We start from the raw sequence: 24,563 nt of genomic DNA, 5'->3' as shown, positions 1-24,563 counted from the left end.
ACAACCACCGTGCACAAGATCCTTCCCAGGGTGGGAATTCCTGAAATTTTTGTGCTTTAAAGTTTTTAGGAGAGTTTGCCTTTTAATCCAAGATGTTCAGGAGTCAGTCAGTCCTCCAGAGCAAAGGGAGGGAAGTTTTGAGTTGGCACAATGGCGATAAAAAATATCAACACATGCAAAAAAAAATTTTCTGGTTTCCCAGATATTTTTCGCCTGATCCCGTTAATTCCAGTAACAGCCAGCGTTCTCCAGAGTATTTCAGGAGCTGAAAATTTTGCATTTGAAACTTGCATGTGAAAAATTGCAGATCTGCATTAAAATTAGAAAGGAAAGAGGAATTAGCAGTGGGTTTTCCCAAGACCAGCCTGAGGCTGGTAGTGCCAGGTAACTGTGCTGGTTATGTGCAAGCAGGAGTCAGGTGGAGACATGTGAAATAAAACAAGTTAAAATGAGGGGAACAAAAGTATTTGCATTCAGAAACAAAGTATGCCTCCTCATTTAAGATAAACCTTGTTTTTACACTAAACTTGGGATACCCATATGTTTGCTTTTGGGAGACCATTTAAGTCTGAATCGTGCAGAAAAAATGGTCAAGCTGACAAAAAGTTGAGGAGCTGCTACGTTTTATCAATTTAAGTTTAAAAACCCAGGTTATTTTTACTTTGGTATCTTCTTGTTTTGTGGATATTTCACAGCATTTAATCCACCATTTCTAATGGGGGTAAAGCTGTAGCTGATTTTCAGATGCAATTGCTCAGTACAGAAGAACTTTTATGGGAGAGAGAGAGGGATTGGTGTTTTTTAGTCCTCACCAGTGAGAACATGATGGGATGTGGCAGACCTGCTGTGGCCTATCTTTAAGCACTGCTGAAAAGTTCTGATCATGACACTGGTTCCAAACCAGCGCACAGCATAAGCACCCTCTGTGGGACAGAAAAAAAACCATTTAAAATATATGTTTATCTGAATTGTATTGGAAATTTTTAGCTGATTTTTTTCTTAGGAAGGTCTAGGTCATGTATAGGATGGATAAAGCAGTTTTATGTGTGCTAAATATTTGCATCTCACCTATCCTATAATCCTGGAAAGCCCTTTGGACCTGTAAACTTTACTGTGTAGACCAAGTTTAGCTGGGGAAAGACTGTTTTTTGGTCTTGTTCTTTGTAGGTCTGTGAGAACACCCAGCCCTTTACATGGTTGCAGCCTTTGTGCCTGTGACTGCTGTACTGGCTGCACTGCTGGAGTTAGAAACCCTGGAATTCCTCGCTGCTTGCCGTTTGCTTTTGAACTCTGCCAAACCATCAGCCTTCCTCATGGAGCTGATTTTGCCTGTGTTGTGAGTGGTGACCAGAATCTGGTTTTGTTTTATGTCCTGTAGGGTTCCTGAGCTGGAAGATGCCCGTCTAAGATGGAAACTTCTGCTTCAACAGCTGCTGGGAAAAAAGAAGGGAAAGGTGCTGTTCTGGAGGGCAATGGCTTTACAGAGACGGGGAAGAAACCCACTCCTTTAGCAGCAGCAGGAGCAGCAGTGGCACAAGGAGGTACTTTATGTTTTCCACAACTTGAAAGCAGCAGGGGTGTTTTTCATTAGACTGTAAGAATTTAATAAGTATGGTGGCATCTGTCTTCCTGTGAACATGCTGAGTTTATTGGGGTTCTTGGCTGTCAGAGGAACTGGCAGCTGTGTCACTGCGTGGCATCTAAACGTCACTGGAGTGTGATGGGTCACCACCACTCCCAGAGAACTGGGCTGGGGTGAGGGGTGGATGCTGGGGAGTTGGGGCATTCCATCAATGCTTGCCACCAGCTGACTGGTGCTGCGTAGTGTTGGCAGCAGTGTGCCCTCCACTCCTCCATGGTGGAGTTAAAGAATGGCTGGTGAGACTGGCTGGAGATGGGGAGCACCTCATTATCCTGGTCAGGAGGGGGTGTTGTGTGCCAGCTGCGATCCTGCTAATGAGCTAAACAGACTACATGGCCTTCAGTCATTGCTGCTGGGATTTCATGGTTAGGGAAGAGTTTGGGAATGTCCAGACCCAGTGCAAGAATGCTCACAAAGAAACCTCTCCACTTGTGGCATTCCTGTTCAAGTCAATGTGTTAAGCAAGATTTTGGTCTTGCTGCTGTTGGAGTCAGCTGGGAAGCTCTTGTGGACACCGACGGGCATGGAGCCACTACTGGTGGGTGTGACTCTGGTGTGCAGGTGAACGTGCAGGCGTGGTGCTCCTGCCTCCTGCTGCTCGCTGTAGCAGGCAAAATACACCCCCATCTCTGGCACACGTGTGCTGGTGCATCTCCAAAGTAGTGCCAGGGCCCATCATCGTGGCACAGCTGTGGGCAAGGCTGTGCCTGCTGGGGAACCACCACAGCTGCCCTTGCTGGGGACTGGGTGTCCTCTCTGGACAGGGTATAAGGAGGCAAACTTAGAAGAGGCTGCACCAGTTCAGATGTGACAAGAGACACCCCAGCTGTGTAAACTTCACAGGCAGCTTTTTTTTTCTTTTTAAAATATACTTTATTGCTAGCCAGAGTCTACCTCAAAATGAACCTGTCCCCTCCCCTTCCTTCACTGCAGGGTGGTTTTCCATCACCCCAGGAGAACAGAACAACTCTTCCGTGAGCTCCTCTCTTTCTTACCTAGCTCAGCTGGAGAGTTCGAGTTTTCTGTTGCCTGAATTTTGAAGATAGTTTCCAACCAAGATGGCTTAGATCTGCTTTATCTCTCCTTCTTTTTCATAAACTTTGCTACTCAGGTTTCTTTTTCACACTGACCTGTGAAGATTCAGATGTACAGAATAAGGTAGGAGTGGCTAGATTATAACCTATCAGATTAGTTCATGTGTTTGATAAACTTTTTCTTAAAAGCAACCATAAAGTCTTCTACAAAATTGTTTGGGCTCCTGGATGGCTCTGAGCCACTCTCCATGTGAACACTGCACAAAGTGCAGAAAGGAAGACTTGCCAGGAAGCAGAAATAAGGGAGACAGCAATGTGCAGAAGTTTGGCATCCCCAGCACATCCCTGAAGAAACAAAGGCTATAGGAACTACTGAGGCAGCTCACTTGAGGTATCATCTCAGTGACTGGCAGACCTGAAGGGTTGATTGGCCCCAACAAGCATGTGCTAAAATTCACAGCCTGTAGATAGCTGTTATGAATAAACACTTTCTCCCCACTTGGCACTTGCCTTGGGAGTGCCTCCACTGAGGAAGCAGTCACAAACTTTCCAGAGATCCAAATGAGGATGCCCTGAGGTGGAGTGTCCATCAGCCCAGTTGGCATCCCTGGAGACCTAATTGGTTTTTAAGCGTCCGGTGTAATATGTTCTGTTAGCAGTGTGCTCTCACCTTTGGAGAAAAATGATTTATGGGCTCAATATTTCTCCTTTTATTAGGAAGAAGTGGAGAAGTAAGTTGAGGATTGTTTGAAGATGTCAGGAGAATTGTGATGAAAGTGTTGTGTAATGAGATGTAAAGAGTGAAATCTATGTCATGCTGTGAAGAAAAGTGCTCATAAATGACCCAAAATGGGCAGCAGTGGAGCAGCGTGTGGTCGAACGCTGGCCCCGGGACTCTGCAGGTGATGCATGTGCTCTTGTGGTTCGAAGGGCTTCCCTTTGAACTCTGGCTAGACATAATACAGGCTCCTGAAAGGGAGCAGCATGCTTGTGCGTGTGCTTGGAAGTAGGAGAATTAATACAAAGTTGTCTTCTAACATGAGTTAACTGCAAGGTGTGATCTAGCAGGTGATACCAAAAGGCTGGGTAGAGATGAGACTCTACTTACATGATATTCATGCTAATATAACGTTTGATTCCCTAAACTAGAGTAATTACTCACAACAGGCCAGAACTATGAGTATTTGTGCTCATATTTTTCCAGAAGAAAGCAAACGAGGCTTGGAGATTAATTAGGAAGTTCAGCTTGAGATGGGGATCAGCTTTAAAGGGTGGGCCTCTGAGCTTCCCACCCTGCTTTGAGGCCATACGAGCAAGTCTTTATTCTCATCCAAGACAAACTCTTGATTTCATTTATTGCAGAGGTTTTACTCTTTGTACTAGCACATGAGAAAGTGGCAGTGAGGCTCAGCCAGTGCTGCAAATCACCAAGCTGCTCTCCAGAGCCAAACAACTGTAATTTGCAACACATTTCTTCTTTATTCTACTGAGTCACGCTGAAGGAGTGCCCTCATAGCATGTTTTACATGTTTCTCAGATCATAAGGTTTTCTTTTTCACTCGTAGGAATTAAAAGATTGATGTGGTTTTGTTTATAATTAATGTAATTGAAGGAATAAGCTGAATATTAGTTAAATAATTGAAGAAAAACTATTTAAATATATTATTATTTAGACTGTATTATTATAAGATGCTGTGTTCAGTCTGCATTTCTAGTTCCCTTGCTTTGGATATTTGTCCCACATGTTTCCAGCTTCTAACAAATAAGGTTATGGCTGTGGGAAAAGAGATCGATATTGTTGATGCTGCCAGTAGCGAAGAGTCCTTTTGTATTAAAAATTTGCATCCTATATTTTTAGTCTTCTGAAGCTGCCATTTTAACATCATCTGAGACAGTTTTTTATAGTAACTCATTGATCAGATGTTCAGAAATTGGCCTCACAGATACGATATCAGGAAGTCTCTCCTAATTTTCTATTTTTCCATAAGTCATGTTGGCCAGCGCCTCTTGTCTCTTGCAGTAGGGGCACATGTGTATGTGTGACTGAGATGGGAACTGTTTATAATGGCAGTGTGTAGGAGCTATAGACGAGTCAGATCTGCAGAAGAGGCTCTCCTTTTGTTGGCTCCACTTCTGGAAGGGCAACTTGTAACAATTTGAATTCAGAAAATCCTTTTGTTGAATGCAAAAGTCCATATTGCTGTGTAGGGTAGGAGGGTTTGGTGCACAGCACCGCATGAGTGAGGCTGTGTTGTGTCCTCCAGGCTGGCACTGGGACGTCCTCTGTACCTACAGGCATGAGGAAGCCTGGGCACATGGCTGTAGGGGAAATTTAAATGAGCCACTCTTTCGAAGGCAGAGATATTTAGGAAGATGAGTTTCTCATCTTGTAATAAAAATTAAATACAAGTTTTCCTAAATGCTAACTGTCTGACTTTAACAAGGCCCAGAATGCACCTTTCCCTCTCCACGCCACCCTCCACATGACACAAACTCCAAGTTCCCAAATTGATGGTGTTTATGTTTGAAACATTTTTCTGATGTCTGGCTCTGTCAAGACTAATTTTAGCATTTCTAAAGCTGGGTAAAAATACAGCCTCATTACTTTGATGTCAGAGCATAGTTTACTATTAGTATATTCTGGGGTTTATCATTTTAGTCATGTTTAACACAGCTACAGCAGGCATGCACTATTAAATCTGGCTTATTTTACATTCCTGTCCAAAATTATTTATTTGGAACAATTTCCTCTCTATCAAAAGACACGGCTAATGCTGAGTTTTAATGTGTTATTTACACACAAAATAACCTATTTACAACTCAGTATCTGCCGCGGGGAGAATGAATGGGGCAGTGCTCCCTTCATCCTGTTGTATCTGAGTTTAACAATCTGGATTGCTAATAGAACCATTTATCACAGGGTGGTAATTTATTTTATGTTAGCTGCACAGGTCTCCCTGCCTCTGATCTATGGAAATACTTTGTATATAATGAAGTTCAACAAGTCATTTGGTGTAAACATGGGGAAGCCAAGCTGCAGAACTAGTAAGACTCTGGCTGTGTTTTTTTTTTTTCCAGGAGGTAACGACTCTCCTCTGATATTAAGGATTCAGTTGATGAAATACAGCTCTTTGCCCTGTGTGTGCTGTAAAGGCAGAGTATGGGGCTTTTCTGCAGTGGATCAGAGATTGGGATGGAGTTTGGTCACTTGATTTATGGCCTGGCAGGAATGCTTAGTTCTGCAGAAGTAGCACACTCAGCCCTTTCATAGGCAGAGGAGAAGGGCAGGGAGCACCTCCCATCGCTCTCCAGAGGTCTTCCGTAAGCAAGCCCCAAGTGGCACTGGCAGGGAGTCCTTATGCAGTTCAGCTTGTCTTAGTGCTAGATTATGGGAAGACCATGTAAATGAGGAGGAGGAAATGCCAGCATCCCAGCAGACCTCAGCGCCCTGAAAAAATATATAGTTTGTGTGGCCCGAGACTCAGACAAATTAGAATGAGAGCAGCCCCAATGAAGTCATCTCCTCTGTCCACCCTGGAGAGGCAGGGATCTTCTTAAATAATGTTTTTCATTCAGTTCACATTTTCCAGGAAAAGGAATGTAAGCAGTACAAGCACATTCTTAGCTTCCCTGCCCAGCACTGCTTTGCTGTGTACAGCTTACAGTGCTGAGGGATGTGTTTAACAGAAAAGCTGGGATTGGCTCCCAGGGAGAAGGGGGCAAGTGGTTAAAACTGAATGATGGGAAAATCCCCTAATTCAGACTGAGAAATCCTCCTGACAGCCACTGTTGCTTCTCGTGCATCTACTGCAGAGTTCAGTGGCCCCCACCTTGGGTAGGGCTTCAGTGCAGTGCTGCCACAAGAGCAACAGAAATCAAGAACTATATTTCATCTCTGACTGTTTCTGTCAGCCTTTCAAAAAACTAATTCTGTTGGGTCTTAAAGTGTATTTCTTTGCTACTGTAGCCCTTCTGAGTGGACAGATTGCCTACAGTCTCTTTTGTGTAGCCACTCACGTCCCTTTGGGCAGACTGGTGCAGTGCTGAGACTGTTCCTCCGTCACAGGATATCAAAGACAGTGGCAAGTTTGCCAGCTTTGAATCATGTTCGTCACCTGACAGCTGCTCTTTGGGATAGTTTAGAAGGATTCATGTAGAGGTGGATGAAGTTAAAGCCATGCTGCACCACTGTTATGTTCCATGAGCAGTATCTGGTGTGTGGGCCTGGCAGAGAGCTCTCTGGGAGCAGCAGGTTTTAGTTCTTCAGTTACGTGGCAGAATTTTGATAATTAAGGTTGCCACAAACTGTGCTACAAAAGCACATAATCTCTTCTGCCTGCCCTTTCTCCTTTATCCATGGCTTGCAATGCTGTCTCCCTAGTCTCTTCTTTAAAAGAGTCAGCAACACCTCCTTGCTAGGCAATCCTTTGCTTTGCTTAAATGAGTGATTGCAGTCTGACTTCCTGGGTTTTTTTTCCTCATGGGGGAAACTCCTTGTCCAAGCCTCTCTACTGACTTTGTGTGGTAGCCAACCCTGTGGGCAAAGGTACAACCCCAGAGTAGATAACCATTAATGTTTACAGACTTTCTGGTTCAAATTGTGTAGCCCTTAGATGATGCAACAGCTTAATGGTTGGACTTGATGATCTTAAGGGTCTTTTCCAGCCTAAATGATTCTATGATTCATAACATCAGCGTTCCCTGATTGTACACAGCTCCCCCACACTGTCATAGCAAAAGTTCCTATAATTTCAGCCCATTACAGATGCAAAGGCACTTTTGAAGACAGAGTAATTTTATCTCATCCTTAACCACACTGCAGGCTTGAATGCCAAGTTGAAGAGCTTTTATGAATTTAAAATAGAAGAAGTTATTCTTCACAGGCTGGGTCTGGCACTGGTGAACCCAACGATTAAGTACCACCTGGAAGACCTTTGTATGTTGTGAGTGTATTATATTTTCATTAATAATAGTTGTAATAATAATTGCGTCCACGTTTCTATTATTTTGTAAGCTCCAAAATTTTATTCTGGCAAATACTGATAAGTCTTCTTTTCTGTGGACCCAGCTTAGACTTCATTAAAGTGCCCCTCATAGAGTACCTAAATATAACCTTTTTAACTGGTGCTAAACTTACCTATTGTGGATTGGTCATTTACTGTCAAGTAAGAAAATCCAGTGGTGATAATGGATTTTCTCCTGGATTGTCTCCTCTGCCAGCACATCCCCATAGTTTGAAATTTTAGTATCTCTGACAGCTTTTTGCCTGAACTTCTGTGAATTTGCACAGGTTTGATAAATCAATTCTCCCAACACCATTCATTAACCATGGCATTTCAGCCTGCCATAATCATGGGAGGACCAGGGATGGGAGTTATTTTGTCTAAAGTTGGCTGCCCAAGTGTTAGGTGTCTAGTTTGGGATGCTTTTGCATTAGGGTGGAGTGAATCACATTGTGCAGGTGCCTGCTTTATTCCCTTGAGGGCTTCATGCCTGATTTAATGTTAGGTGGAAAAATCCCGGACTTCCCAACTTTGCCAAAATTGCAGAGTGGGGTTAAAGTGAGGAACTAAGGTGGGACTACATTAATCTTTTAATGCCTTTCATTCATGTTTGTCAGTCCATAGCCTTATGAGCAGTCTGGGAGCCCTGAACTGAAATCTCACGCCATGGCTGCTCAAGTCAGAGGCAAACTCAACACCCAGATGTCAACACAGCCAAGGGAGCTGCTTCCCAGAGCTGCTCCCGCTTTACACCAGCATTGGCAAAACTAGTGTTTTAACAGCCCATTCAGAGATGGGAAATTTAAAATCCCCACTAAAGAGGCAAGGGAAAAAACCACAGCAAATTCTCAAGGCTACAAAAAGCTCCTAAAAATAACCCAAGTGGAGGAAGTCTATTAATGCAAAAGTAAATAATTATGTTAAGGGAAGCAACTAGAGAGGCCAGTTGTGTAAGTCACTTTAAGGGGAACAAGCCTTAGATAAAATCCATTCTTTTATCACACAGATTGTCTACCTTTGGATGCTAAATAATTGATGGGGTTTGGCAGAGCATTCTATGGCTGCCTGCACAGAGCAGTGGGACTGCTCCCAAGGTCAGACGAGTGGCGAAGAAAAATGTTCCTAGAAATGCTGTGCATCCAATACCAGCAGCAAGAAAGAGGGCTTGTATTCCCGGCACCTCCTAAAGAATTTGTGCATGGCCTTGAGAGGACATCCATAGACCTTGCAGTGAAAAGAGGACTTGGCATTGTTCCTCAGCTTGTTAAACTGCCCCCCATGAAATCAGGTGGTCTGTTTTCATGGTTTCGTGTGGTGATGAGTGAGGTGCAGAGGCCTGAGAGGACACAGCCAGTTCCACTGCACTATTTTTATTATTTTTTATAATTAGAGAAGATGAATTGTGCTGTCTGGTGGCTTCTGGGAGCCCAGGGCTTGTGGGGGGATTTCTTGCTTTGTGCAGCCCTCACACTGCCTCAACACTTCAGCCTCTGTCTGCGTATGAACATCCTGGCAAGGCAGGGAATGTCATTGCTCCCATTCTGCAGACAGGAAGCACAGAGGATTTTTTCCAGTGCTAAAGTGGCTGAAATGGATTGAGCTGTTTCAGAGGGATGTCAAGAAGTGATTATCTCTGGAACTTCAGAAGTTCATATGTGGTGTATATGGGACATCAATGATAGTAGAGAGGTCTTAGCCCAGATTCCTTGGTTCACCATATCCACTAGAAAGCCCTTCCTCTCTCAATGATATGCCATGTAATCATGGTCAGATGACTCAAATTCTCATGCCCATCTGCCAAACGGAGGCGTTGTTTCTTTCCCTTCAGGAGAGCTGAACACAAGTTGTCTATGCATCATCCAGAGCCTCTGAGAACATCACGATGCAGCAGTCAGCCTCGTTCGTCTTAGTTGCATAAGGGTATGAAAATGCTCAGTAGCACAAATAGGATATTACTGAATTTAAACTAATTCAGCAGTGCCTTTGTCCAGTACCTAGCACAGTGGGCTCATAATTTGGGGCTACAGTTTTTTCCAGAACCATGTGAGACAAAAATTGCAGAAACTTTAAATTCTGAAATCAATATCCCATGAATTCTGTGTGGGGACTATGCTTGACAGGATGAGTTCTCTGTTCTTACTGGTAATGACAGAGAATAAAACCTCAGCCAAGACTTTAAATTTAGCTCTTGAAGGAATGAAGGGGATATAGTATTTTCATGCAAACTTCTTCAGGATTATGTTAAACTCGTGACTTTACATGTGTTGGAAAATGACCTGCGCTGGGTGTTCTGTGACTTCCATAGTGGTGTTGGGTTGAAATCAGGCAAACCTTCCTGGAAAGAACTGAGCAAAACTTGGGCATGTAGGCTGAGTCCAAAATGAAAATAAATAAAAAATTTGAATGTGATCCCACATGAACACAAACAAAAAAGTTTTCACACAAACTTAACTGAAATCAATTCTGCCTTTTCTGTAGTTTGTTAGAGAGCTCAGTGGGTGTTTTCTCCTCTCTTTTTTAATACCCCTTTTCTTCTCCTGGAATCCCAGATCTTTTTAAGGCCATCCCATTGAAAATTTTTCCAATTGTAAGTAAATCATAAATAAGAACAGGAACATTGAAAGCAAAATATTTATATTTACTGACACCAGTATCTGATTTTTAAAATACAGCGACATTTGCAGGGATTGAATGGTGCCATTTTAGCCAGAAAGCTGTTCTATTCTGTTCTGTTCTCTTACAGTGATCAGCTCCTGACTGACAGATTTTCAGAAAAAATCACAGCTTGCAACAGATGCATCCTTAAGTAAACAGTTAAAGTAGATGTTTTGATGGCTTCAGTTGTATTGATATAAAAGATCAGTGTCTGACATTCCTGAAAAACATCCAATAGAGGAGGTATCTTCTTCTAAGCCCCATGCCCTTTGTGTGCTGCTTCAACAATAGTTTAATAGTTCAAAGAAAGCAGAGATTTTATGCACTGAATGAGATGCTCAGAGCCAAGAGAGAGTGATAAGGAGTCAGCACCACTGATCCTGGAGCCGGAGTGCTGCGTAATATTTAGATTTTTCCCAAATGAAGTTTTTGTTCTGTTTGTGAGGTGATAAAATGATCTTTCTCACTCAGTTTTTCTACCTGAGGCTCACCCTGGTTTGTGGCTGCTCTTTGTGGGATGGACCAGCAGCAATGGGGGGAAATTAAGCAGAATCCTCTCCTACATCCTGGCTGGTGTGAATATCCATGTCCTGTGTTAATGTGTGCAAGTGCCTTCTTGCAAGTGAGGCTTGAGGTTAAGCTAAATCTCTTTGTGCCGGTTTGCAGGTACAGCTGGTGATGTTCTTTCAGAGGAATTTACAGCTACACTATAAAGTAAAACCAGAGAAACACAAAGGTGAGGACTTTAGGCATTGGTTTGCACGTCCCATTTTAATGAGAGGAATTATTATGTGTTGTGGGAAGCTGATCCGACTCCCAGAGGCTGCTTGTGTGAAGATACCCAATTTTTTGGTGGCTCCCTACAGTGAGGGCACAGAACTGAGCCTGGAGAAAATTAGTTTCAGTTCCTGATGAAGTCCCAAACTTCCTTCATGATTTTGGGAAAGCTGCTTGACTTCCCTTTGCTCCCTCATTTATATAATGAACTCGGGTTGTTCTTTGGGCCTCCAGGCCCATCCATCAGCATCTGGTTAGCATGTTTATGGCGTCGGTCACACGGAAACACTTAACGGGTCAGACTGTGGGGAGGTTGCCATTTCCCACTCCCCACCACCTGCAAGATGGTGTTGCTGCCCCTGGGTGCTGCCTTACCTTGTTCATATGTCTTAGGTGTCACCCTGCTGCTGTCCAAAGGGGACCATAAAACAGTTTTGCAAGGTTGGGGAAGATAAGGTTAAGTTCTTAGAGTGAAGGTGCTTTCAATATCTGTAGTGGAGAGACTGTTTGGGGGTATAGAGGTTGAGTGTATTCCAAAGGGCCATGCTTTCTCTGAAGTGAGAAAGTTTTTCAGGTGATCTTACATGGAACTCAGCTGGAAAACATCATGTTGTTAATAGCTATGTAAATATTCTGTATCAAAACAAGAGAAAATTATTTTTCTTAGCTTAAAACGTTTTCCTACATGCATAGTCTATGGGTGAGCTCCAAGTACCTGGGTGGAGTTTTGGACACACCTGGATGAATTTACAGAAGTCGTGGAGAGCTTCAGGGTTTCATCCTGACCCAAGCAATAGACACCCAATAGACATGTATATTCACCCAGTCTAGCAATAGACAGTGACCTTAGCACAGTCCTTTGTAATTAGACTCTTGGGTGCAAGGTGATGGAAGGATAAAATCACTCTCATGGGATGACAGCTTCAGAGAGAAACTTAGTTTCAGCTGTCTTTCCCCTTAGTCTGCTGTGCACATGCATGCTCTGATACTGTGATCAGCTGCAGAGGAGTTGGCAGTACTCGTTTGGTGCAGTTTTTTCCCTTTGAAAACTCCAGAGGAACTTTCCTGTGCTGTTACAAAGACGTCCTTAAAACATCTTTTACTGCAGGGTCCTGTGTTTCAACTGCTGGAGCAGCAACTCTTAAAATAGATATGAGATGACTGAATGTGTGAAAAACATTTGCATCTCTTTTTCTGAGCTCTGTGCATTCTACATCACTTCTGCAAGCAAGTTAAAAGGGTTGAGAGTTTTGCAAATTTTTGGACTGCTTTTAATTCCACTCAGAACAATGTCTTTGCAGATGAAATAAGATCCAAGGCTATCTTTTGGTCACATGGTGTCACTGACACTTGAAACAGGCTGGATTTATATGTAGTTACTAAAAAATATATAGCAAAATTAAAGTTTCAGACACTGAGTTGACACACACTGCCCATTGTAAAGATAAGTAACGGCTGTTATAAGAACACTTAAATGGTTACCTTTGGGACATAAAAGAGATCTTTGAAGACAGTAAGTCTTAATACAGAAATGTTTACTCATAAAAAATACATTTGGAATGGGGGAGGGGAACACATTTCCTATTAATGTGGGGTTTACCTTTTATCGCAGGTTGTAGCAGGTCTTTAACCTCTGTAGCACTTGAGTGAGGATAGAAATGAGCTTCTCTAAGTATCAGCCCAAAGGGCCTTTCCTCAGTGCCTGTATCGGCAATCGGGTTTTAGTTTATTCTTTCTTTCTGTGGCCATAATGAAAAACTATTCTTTTCCAACCTCAAAACCTTCCTATAGTTAAGTCCTGAGGGCGGAATAGAAATGTCCTCCTGAATTTGCTTCACTTAACCTTGTGTTTTGTGAGATACGGAGCTGATGGCCCAAACCAGTGGGGATTTGAAGGCAATGTCAGCTGAATAAGGCACGAGAAGAGAAGAAGAAACTGGCCCTTGAAAGCCATGGTTATAGATACCACAAAGAAGGGATGATGTCTCTCTAGACACTTCCAAAGGGTGCAGGTCTGCCCAGCATTCCCAATCTGCCTCTGGGTGCACATGAAGTGGGTGGTGGCTCATGTCACCTGTGAGTTTTCTCGTAACAGTTCTGCAGGTAATTTTGAAATTCTTTTTCCAGGCAATTATTATGCTGAGTGAGACAAAAGAAAATGCCAGGAATATTTGATCAGTGTGAACCCCATAACTAGGGAGAATGTGATTTCTACTTCAAAGTTTTGCAAAATTATTGCTTGATGGGGTAGGACACAAGGTGCCAGTGATCTCAGAGTAGTAGAGAGAAGCTGAGAGTCCTTCATGGAAATCATGGTGGATTATAGTCAAAAGGCTTTACTCAGATAAAATGATTTACAGAGCAGCAGAAGTAGCCTGGACCAGTTGTGCGGGAGGAGGGCTGAGGGATGAGAGGGATCCAAAGGCCCTTGACCAGCTGCTATACAGAGGTGTAAGAAACAAGAATGTAACAGCAGGGTTTGAGCCAAGAGACTTCTTTTTGTGGGATATTCAAGAGGAGAACTTGGTAAAGAGAAAAGTTTGGAAATACTGCACACTCAGAGAAGTGTAAGAAGAAACTGGCTGGGTGCAGAAAAAGACAAAAGGTAGAGAAGCTGGAAAAAAGTACACATTATTGTGAAGATGAGGTTACCAAGGTGAGATGACTGGATTTCTGATGAACCTTTTCTCTAAGCCCATGGCCCAGTGCAAAATTAGTTCTTCACATGCCAGTGACAGAGCAGAACGATTGGTGGGCTTTGTTATTCTTATTCCAAAACATCATGCTCGTCCAGGCAGTAATCATGTAGGTAAGTAACAGAAATTAGGTTTTGAGTCACATACTGACCTGTCTTTGTAGTTAGTACAGCATGTTCTGGTCACGTAATGAGAGAGAAGACAGATTAAATGAAAGGCAGGATTTTCATTCAGGAAATTGGTATGGTAATGACAGATATGGGGTCTTGGCGTGTTTCAGATAGGCTTCATCTAGCCTCTTCAGGTAGCAGATACAAGCACGGCGCTCACTTATATTCACCCAGTCAAGCATGAGGAGGTAACAAGTTCTCCGGGGAGGCTGGTATTTAATATCTGCCAGATGCCTGCTGGAGAATACTAATACAGATCCCAGATTTAGTGTGCCCTGGGAATGCAGATGGTTGGTAGCAACATGCCTGGCCTGACAGCCACATCTCCCTTAGCTCCATGGCAGAGCTGCCTGGATTTTTATCCCCTGCTATTTGGATTGTAAAAGTGATGGCTTGGTCAAAGAAGCCTTTTACTGACTTCCCTGGGAGGAAAGTTAGCAGGCAAGAGAGGGAATGACACAGGAGTTTCTGTTGGGGTATCACACTCATGGATGGGGGAGCAGCAACATCTTACCCTGGATGTCTCTTTGACCATTCTCTTGGGCAGGACAAGCCAAGTGCTGTGAGGCAGTGAGGGCCACAGGGAGGATTTGTGCTGGAGGAGAAGCTTCAGCCAGCTCCTGCAGTGTGTGTATTCCCCTCTGAGACCACAGCAGGGGCAGAGGGAGGGTGGCAGCCCTGTGGAGATCCCGCAGCTTGTCTTCAGGCTGCAGCAGGGAAGGAACTGCTATGAGTTTCACTTTCTTACCAAATAAAGGGAAACAAACCCCAAACCCCTGCAAGGCTACATATAAATCAGGGCAATAAAACTGCCTGTGGTCACAATCAAATTATACGGTCTAAATCTATATAAAAGAACTGGAGCAGGTTCAGTCCAGCATTAATGTCCTTCTTGCTGTAAGCAGTGAATGAGGGGTGAGGAGGAGGAGGGAGGGCGGGCACGGGGCTCCCAACACCAACACACCGGGGAAACAATTTGCTGAGGTGGTTGAACTACATGTTTTCAAAATCTGTTTGTGTCCATAAGAATTTAAGAAAAGGATGTCGTCTGCTTACTCGGTAACTTGTGTGTGGCCTGTGAGTGGTTTCAGATGCCGGGCCAAAACCAAATAATCTCTCCTTTAGGAAATTTGAAAAGTATGCATGCATCCCAAAAAAAGAACAGAGATTTTCACTGATGTCCCATGCTCCTGCCACAATGCCCTGTGTAATTGTGGCACTGTGTGCTGTTGAGATGGGGAGAGAGAGGTTGCTGAACCATCTCTGCTAGAAACAGATACCAGATATGATTTGGGCTTTCATGAGACTCTGAGTTAATAGGTTGTTTTTAACGGGAGAAAGGGATACCAGGGTACATAATATATCTTCAGAATTCAGCTGAATGCTGCAAAAATGTCCATATTAGGACATAATCTTCACTAGAAGAGAAATAACAGAACTAGTGAACTTTCACAGTATGAAGAACTTGTAGATGAAGTTGAAATTTCTGATGGTGTAGGAGAATTTTAAATTGAAGAGTTTCGCTTCTTTTCTGAGTACCCTGGTCACGCTGATGAGTTCATAAATCTCTGTGGTGTTTGACTAATATCCTGAGGATCTGCACTGTCCTACTCAAAAGTGGTAGCAGCCTTCAGTATTAATTAAGGTCTGTATTAGGGAAGAGCAGGGGGAGAAAGAGGGGTCTTTCAAGTCTGGCAGCCACTGCTTTCAGAGGAAATGAGCAGAGACTGTACATGCGCAGCTGAAAGCCGGCAAGACTCCCCACGTCTGCACAGCAGCTCCATGGGGCCACCAGAAGGTGTGAAAGACTCCTTGGCTGGAAGGAGAAACTTAAAATCTTCTGGGGCAAGAGGGTGAAAAAAAGCCAGGAAGCTAAAAGCAGTAGGAGGTTTAGGCACAATCCATTGAAGACCACTGCAGGCACCAAGAAATTTAATAACCTGTTATATTTATGTAGCGCATTTCATCCTCAAAGCATTTTGCGAACTTAATGATGTGCAAACTATGTGCACACGTATCCTTTCATCTGCCAACAACTGTAGCTGCCTTCAGTGTGAAGCCTCATGATGGCTGCTTTGCCATCACAACAGTATAGAACAGCAAGTGGAAAATGCCTGAAGTGCAGGCAGATTTAGGGAGGCAAAACATAACCTTTGGGCAAGACAAAGGGATTGAGAACACTTGTGCTGGCAACATATGGCAACGTATGGTATATCTTCTGTGACTACAGTCAATCAGATCTTTGAGCAATCCCATCAGATAGAGCTTTCTGTCGGGAAAGCTGGAAAATTCACCTTAGCTGTCTGGAAATCTGGTCTGAGCTTTCTTTTGTGCCAACTGGCAGTCTCCCACCTCAAAAAGTAGTTGCTGGCTCTGACTCACATGAGCTGCTTTTCCACCTGAGATCCAATGGGATCAAGTGACAATGTTCTGCAGATGGCCACCTTGTGATGTTGTCCATTTCTTAAATTTTCCTAATGGCATTCTCATCTCAAAGGAAGTGTGTTTATTTTGGAAAAGGGTCAGTAAGTGACCGTTAGAGATCCTGAGAGGTCTACAAGTTGATAGCATCTCAAAGCTGTCAGGAAAGGAAAAAAAAAGCACCACACCAGCAGTTTTGCCCGTTATCATCCCAAGGAAGTTCTGTATTGTCAGACACGATAGTTTTCAATGTCACCTGCCCTCTAAGAGTTTTGGTGTGCCGTCTAATCCCCCAGCTTAATCAGTTCTGCAGGGATGCACCATGATAACTAAAGATCATTTACCTGAATTGCTTTTTAATTTCTGGAATGGGAAGCTGCTTGTGCAGCAGGATAATTACATTATAATTTACAGCAATCCAAAATCAATAAATTTAGTCATATTGGTATAGAGAAGGAGGATGAAAATCCCCCCACCACTAAATTATTTCACACTCTGTACTTGATGTTCCAAGAACTCAACAATAAACTTTGGGGGATGGGAGAGAGGGTTGGAGAATCACTGGCCTCCTGAAGCTGGTCAGTAAATCAGCTTTGCCCAGCAATTTCTATAGTGAAATAACACATGGTGTGTTTGCAGAAGGGGGCAAATACGGTGGATAATGTCCTTTTTCTGATTTATTTTAATTATGGAATATTGAAGGAGAGAAAATGCTTTGTGCTCTCTAGCCCCTTATTCCGGTGGGGAAAAGCTGATGAGCCATCGCCAGCTGCAAGCTAAACCTGGGCATCTACCTGAGCTCTGCTTCCTGCCTGAATGTGACAGTGGAGTTGAATAATTATTGGGATGAGCCACTAAGGGAGCTGGTGGGGTTTCAAGCTCTTGATGTCTTCATCAAGGTGAGATTGGAAGCTTTCCTCCAAGTTAGTATTTTTTCCATGTACAAGTTCTTTGGCTCATTGCAGGGAGAAATGAATGAAAGCTGGTGAAGTGCGCTGTAAGGAGGGGTGGGCTGTGCGACATCGGTGTATCCTGAGCTTCCCTGTCCAGGAAGGACCACTTGAGGGATGGGTTTTTCTTTTGGAGTGTTCAAAACACAGCAGTGCTCTGGTCGCCGGACACACTAAGGGAGGAAGGATGACTTCAGTGAGAAGGTTGGTCTCAGTGGGTCTTTGTGCCTGCTGCCAGCACCTCTTTGGTGCAAGCCAAGCCCTGGCAGCACCAGTGCGAATGTAGCCCCTCCCTTGGCCACCGGCCTGGTGGTGTCCATAGCACTCCGTGTTTTCAAGGGTCCACCCAGGACTCAGGTTTGGTTCTGGTAGGTGAGAGGAATGGCAGATAGACACAGGTAGCCCAAACACACCCCTCCCTGATTTAAGAGAAATATTATTCGAGCAGATAGTTCAAAAGAGTTCAGTTGGACGCATGGCAATTGGAGCTGTGGTTTTGGTTTGGTTTTTTATTTCCTTTAAAATAAAGCTTCCTGGTTGTATTAGATCCCACCTGTGTCTTCACTGAGGTATGGCCTCAGTGAGGTATGGCTGAATTCATCTCACAGGAAGGTGTATTAGGTGTTTCTGGACTTCCCCCACTCAGACTGACTCAATTTTATTTTTCCTTTGAAACCACAGAAAAGCTGTCGATGCTGCACCCAAAAAAGGATGTTGTATGAAACGGAAATCACTTTGTCTCTTGTATTTGAGGAGGATTATGATCTGGCATGACCTCATTATGGGTTAGGCGAGGATATTTCTGGAAATACTAATTAAATACTTTTTCCATCCCTTGTGCCCTTGCAGCAAGTGCAGACTTTATAACAAGAAAAAGAGGGAAAGAAAAAAAAAGCTGTCTGCAAGGAGTTTTTTCAAGCTCTTTCTCCACTCAAATGAAGGAAGTACAGTTACAGTCATGGTAGCAATATTAGAAGCTATTAAACAAAGTTTTCCTAGTTGTGATGAACTAGAGGAAAATAATTATCTGAAAGAAGACAGTAAATGTGAGATTCTTTCGGTGCTTTTGTCTATGCCTGACTTCAGGAGTCTGAATAATTATTGTTATTTCAGCAAGATCACTCTGGACTGTGGAAAACATCCTTCCTTCTGCAGTTTTTTTGCTTTAGTTGCTCCCCCCCATTCAGGTTCAGTGAGCACAAGCACTAGTGCACAGCCCCACAAAGGACCCTGTTGGCAGCAGCTGGTGGTGAGCTGTGGCATGGGCTGCAAATCTGTTACACTGGCACAGCCAGGGAGGAAATTCCATGGTACCATGTCCTGATGTGTTTATTAATGGATATTCTGCTATTTCTTATGGTGGTGTTCTCCTCCTGGGCTTACCCATTTTGCTCTCAGAGATCTGTTCTCAACTTGTGGCATTTCAGTGAGTTTTAGCAGCTCTGAATCCCGCCCTGACCGTCTGAGCTATTTCCTATTGAGGTCAGTGGGAGTCTTCCACTTAACTTCAATGGAAGTTGGACTTGGTCACTGACAAAGTGTCTTCAAAAATCGCCTTCAGCAAATAAGCTTGTAAATGTTAGCACTAAAATAGTGACACGCAGGCCCAAATATATCTGTATTGAAAACACATGCTATCAGATAAAAATGTGTTCCTACAAAACCTTCCGACATCACGATGAGGAGGCTGTAAAAATTTTTAAAATTTTTTAAATCATATATTTAGCACTTTGGTTTGCTAGTCTGTTGTGTGGCATATGGGGTTGAGTCTAACAAGGGAAACACCAGACTTGTTTGAACGAGTGGTCGGTGGCTTTTGTTTCCAGTTATTGTTCTAAGTCTAGAGATGTGGTTCTTCTTTTCCATATGAGTGTGAGATTTTGTCCAAATTTCAGTATTCCACTGGTATGTAACAATATCCAGTCCTGCATGTTGTTTGAAGTCTCACTACCTCCATGGAAATGAAACAGGACTGCTATGTTGTAGCCAAAGGAGGGAAATGGATGCTTTCTCACGATAACTTCAGGAATTGCTTCTTGACCTGCAGAAGAACAACCTTACGTTGGAACATCGCAAATGGAGAGAAGATACAGGGGAATTGCTGACATTTTTTCACTTTTTCTCTCTCTGTACTTCACAATGGCTAAGGTAAATTAACACTATGGTTAGGGTGGCTTGTGGCAGCTGATGAATGGACCATGGCTTGTCTGTCATCAGCATTCTCAAGTGCTGCACTTGAGTGATGGTTAAGGCAAATGGAACTGGGTGATGGCTTAAATGCCTGTTGTAAATTTTCGAGTCACAGGAGTGGATTGATAACAGATAACTTGATTCAGAGCAAAGCAGGGGCAGGGGCAGCTGTGGATGTGGTAACTCCATCAGCCATCCCAAGCCCTGCTGCCTCTGCCTGTCAGAGAGCTAGGAACACCTGGCCTTCAGCAGAAGAAAATGAAAAGATTTTATCCTGGCTCATCTGAGATGACTTGTCTAACCCTCTCCATCCTCCAGATTCAAGTCAGTAATGTTTGGAAATTCCACCCAGCCACATGGGTGATGCAAATGCTGTTGTTTCCTTTGTTTCTGGCTCTCTTATAGAAGTAGGTCTTTGTAGGGGTCAAAATCAAAGCTCTTTCTCTAAAGTCTATTAAAATGAACCTGACTGTCTGGAACAGGGAAATATTTGTCTGGGTAAACCTTCTTGGGGAGCTAATGAAGCTGGAACTCAATGGATAAAACATTGAGATGTGCTGGAGTTTGCCCAGACAAACACTTGGACTTTTCCAGACCACATCTTTGCCTCCAGTGGGACATTGATACTCGTATCAAGGTGTCTTGATGGGTCCCTGTGTGTGGTGGCAAAAGCAGCCTTTTGGTGCAGCTTTGTTTGGTTGGTTTTTTTTTTTTTTTTGGCCAAAGCATCTGCTGTCTGTGCTCAGGACTTCAGGAGGGTGGAGCAGGGTGTGGAGGAAAGGTACTAGGACCCATCCCACTACAAAGGAGCTGAAGACATCCACAGTGCTTTGCAGATTGGGTGTGGGGTGGCTGATCCAGCCTGGGCCCATTATCTTGAGGGGAAGAGCACAAAGAAGCGCTGTGCAGAGATTTAACCATGCCACAACATTTTTGGCTTTGCAAGAGAAGGGGTCCCCTTCTTCCCCTTAGCGCGGGAGGCTTTTAAGAAGCTCCGACCTTCTTTCTCTCCAGCTCTTGAGCTGAAGTAGGGCTGTTCCTTTGGGTAAATGCACTTGTAGGATAAAGGTGCAGATGGTTCAGGTCCTGGTCACTACTGTTACAACATGCTGTGAGACTAAAGCACAGCTTGGCACAGCCACTGAGCCCAAGCCGATTATGCGAGAAAGTAACACATGAGCAAATTCAGGGTGAGGCGGAAGAACATTATGGGATTTAAAAATCTCAGCCCTGTTATTAATTTCTCTGGAAAAGGTGAACTAATGATACTACTTTTAATTCATTAGTATTTAGGCTAAAAATATGTTGGCTCTGAAAGAAAATTATAAAGTAAAGGGGAAGAGGTAATAAAATCTCCCCTCTTCTTCTCCTCCTCCTCTTAAAAAAATGTTTTGCACAAAGACAATTCACTGATTAGAAATGAAAGTTGTAGTCCCATGGGGCCAGGTTGGAATTACTGCATACCACTTTTCTTTGAAATCAAGGCCTCCAACCTTAATGTCCAGGTGGGGAATTCCGGTGGCTTTACTCTAATCCAGGCAAATCTGAAATCCAACCCTGTTGGGAGGAAACAATGTGGGAAACAGATTCATCTTGATCTCGGCTTTGTGCCTTGGAAAATGATTAAGACCAACTGTTAAGCAGCTCCCGATAGAGTTCACAAACCTGCCGGCCTCTGTGTGACACAGATTTCTCAGTTCAGGCTTCACCCCTTAAAATAACAGATGGAACTGATACGGTTAAACTACAAAGTGGGTTTCCATTATTCCCCAGTTGTTTAAATATTACTTCTGTTGCTGAAAATTATTTTTAATCCAATTTCTTTGCTGCAATTAATTTTTTTTTCCATTTTCTATTGTTACTTTAACAAAATCAAACCCAAACAATTTAATGCTACTGATGGGCTGCCACTGTCACTTCTGTGAGAGCGAGGTCCTGAGACACTAAATCCTGTGCAGCATCACGGAGGTCACACACATGGTCCTATCAAACTCACGCAGTGGGGTTCCTTCTATACCCTTTTTTCCTGTCTCGATCTCAGTCAAGATAACTGGTTTTATAGCAGCTTTTGAGGATTTCAAAGTGATTTAGAAAATCAAGTCCTTTGAGTTAAAAAAGTATTCATGTTCTGCACGTAAATAGAAGCGGGAAGCAGAAAAGCTGCTCTTTGTTAAAGCTTATTTTGGCAAATCCATGAAGAAAACCTAGGACTCGCAAGTCCATTTACTGACATAGTTGTTAATAAAATGTCCTCCAGAGAACCTGCTTCTATAAGATTTCAGACCTGGTGAATGCTGGAAGAACATCCTGGCCTTGCAGAAGCCTCCTGAAAATGAACCTTAAAAAGTTTGGAGGTCTTTATGTTCCTGCAACACTGGTTAAGGGAGGGCATTAAGAAAATAGTAACCAAACATTATTGTAATCTTTGTTATTCTTTTTTTTCTTTTATTTATTGGATGTGGTTACAATCAACACCCATGGGTAGCAAAAGTTGTTGCTGGTTTGATTCTCGAGTAATTTTGCAAGTAGTTACTAGCAGATTTGTGAAGTTTGGCACCAGACTATGCTATTCAAGGGTGGGATTTCAAAAGCTTCCAGTGGAATTCGGAGCACAGATCCCTCCGTTTCTCCCCTGCAAATAGACGTTTTAATCTTTATAGTGGATTTATCATTATTGCAGTTTTGGCAAGAATGTATCAGCAAATTTTGTTTAACACCATTCCTCAGCATTCCATTACTTAAAAGGCATGGATTGCTTTGTTCTCCCTTTTTAGACAGCCCATCCAGTAGGTGATTTTTAAAAGTGCGATTAAATGTTCAGTGTTGTGCACCTCTTTTATGCTATGTCAAGGATAAAGGGATTGATTCTGCTCTTCTTTTTATTTTTTATTCTGAAAATACTTTGCTAAAGCCCTGTGTGTATATACGTGCATGTGCTGGCCACCAGTCCAGCTCCATGCTGTAGGCAGAGTTCATGTCTCTTGTTAGGACCAGGAGGAGCCAAGAAACCAGAAGAACCATAGAATCATAGAATGGTTTGGTTTCAAAGGGACCTTAAAAATAATTTTGTTCCAAACCCCTGCCATGGATAGAGATAACTTCCACTAGACCAGGTTGCTCAAAGCCCCATCCAGCCCACTTCAAGAGATGGGGTAGGCACCACTTCTCTGCAAGTCCCTTTCAACCTTAAAATTGGGGCAGAAGGTTTTGTCAGTTTATCATGGGGGAATGTTTCTCCCATTAGTGGGGTTCTCAAGGTCAGGTTTGTTTTCCTCTTTATCAGCTTTTTTTTTTTAATCTTTTCTCCAATGATTGCCCCATTTCACCCCTTGGAGTCTACCCAGACACCACACATTTGAGCTGGAACTGGAGCTTTCTGGTTTGCATGGTGGCTTGAAGAGTCATTTGCTGCCCCCATTCCTAGTGTCCAGCAGGGATGAGCAGGGTAAAGCCTCCCACTGATCTGTTTGAGGATGGAGGCCGGGCTGTGTTCTGCTGCCTGCAGGTGGTCCTGATTCTCCTTGCAGGGTTCCAAGCCCCTTCTTCACCAAATAGCATTCCATACCCCATGGGTGTCAATGCTCTGCTTCCAGTGTGCTTTGCCGTGGTCCCTGCTGAGTTCAGTGATATTTAAGCATGTCCTTGAAGTTTTGAGCACAAAAGTTGGACTGAATGGGGATGTCAATGTAAAAAACACTGTAAGATTCTGGCTGGTTTTTCCCTTCACCTTTGCAATTTTGTAGAGTTGCTTGCAGTTAAGAATAGGCGTTTCCTTCTTCTTGCATGTTGGGAATGCAGTAAAAAACTGGAGCGCGTAAAAGGGAGCTCTGTTAGCACCAAGCCAGAAGTCCAGCTCAGGAGAAGCTGGAAAGAGTTTGAGGAAAATTCACATCTGTAACTGAGTAGGTTTTTATATAGCAATATACATACTTAATTTATGCTTGCAGCGACAGCAGTTGTATATGCAAAAGCAGGCGTGCAGTTACATGTGCACTTCTGCTTGGGATTCCAGGACTTAAGAAAGAAGTGATTATGATCATGGATGAGTTATACTGTAACGGCTCTTAGCGTTGTATAAGCAGCATCTGTATGCTGTATCATGCACATGTGAAACTATTTTTATTATATTAATTTGATTTCCCTGAGAGATTGCATAGTAAGCGTTTGTGTTTCATGGCTGCACAGAAACTTGTCTTTCAAAGAGTCCACCGTTTATGTACATGACTCTTGATAAGGCAGGATGTATTGAGATGGTTGACATTTACATACTTACAGTTAGTATTTTTTACAATGAAAAATCCAGTCTGTTTGCCCCAGAGGAGTTGCCTCGTGAGATTTTCATTGTAATTGCAAACATATGACTTGCCAATTATTCCATTCAGGTACATTTCTTAATGAATAACAAATTTGTTTGGATAAAGAGTTAGTCCTCTGTTCAATGATTATGAGAGAATGATTGGTGAAGATTGGCTGTGAAGGAGCTTTTGCAGTCACCAGTGTGAGATCTCTGTTTCTCTTTATTTATTTATTTTTATGTTTTGAACAATCATTTCCTCTTAGACTTCTCCCCATGATAAAACTCACTTTTCACAGGATGTAATTTCCTCCTTTTCCTGGTTCTTCTAAAGCTTAGGAAAGTATGGTTCAGCAGTTCAACCTGCTATACTGAGCTATGTCCTTAACCAGATGCACAAGACCTTGCCTCAGAAGCAGTGGAGTATATAAACTTCTCCCTTCCCCAAGTCCATCCTTTAACTTGATTATTTACTGTCAGGTGTTATCTATACAGATGTGCTCAGGTGTTTTAAGACTTTTTCTGAACTCTTGTTCACGCTAATTTCTTATGGCAAAAGGTTCCCCTGGGGAGCCACGTGCTAAAATCTCTTACATTTGCAGGCAGTGGTGAATGGTGTGTTGCAGCTGACGATCTCAAGTGGAGACTTCAGGGTTGCATTTGAGCAGCCACCTTTGCTTCTGACTGTGTTTTTTCTTAGGCTGACAGCTTCCAGTTTTGAGACTGCATCT

General features: G+C 43.1%; 1 protein-coding gene across 2 annotated transcripts in view; it reads left to right on the top strand.

Annotated features, from left to right (window-relative positions):
- The window catches only part of GLI2 (GLI family zinc finger 2), a 190,950-nt gene that overhangs the window by 47,778 nt on the left and 118,609 nt on the right, over positions 1–24,563 (top strand). For both annotated transcript variants that reach the window (XM_019290581.2, XM_010407004.3), the window contains one exon: positions 1,379–1,541. In XM_019290581.2, coding sequence (XP_019146126.1) covers positions 1,409–1,541 — 133 coding nt within the window. In that variant the 5' untranslated portion in view covers positions 1,379–1,408. The remainder of the gene's footprint in view (positions 1–1,378; positions 1,542–24,563) is intronic.

This window comes from Corvus cornix, chromosome 7 (assembly GCF_000738735.6).
Source record: "Corvus cornix cornix isolate S_Up_H32 chromosome 7, ASM73873v5, whole genome shotgun sequence".
In the NCBI taxonomy this organism is placed as follows: Eukaryota; Metazoa; Chordata; class Aves; order Passeriformes; family Corvidae; genus Corvus; species Corvus cornix.
This window is presented reverse-complemented; position numbering and strand designations above follow the sequence as displayed.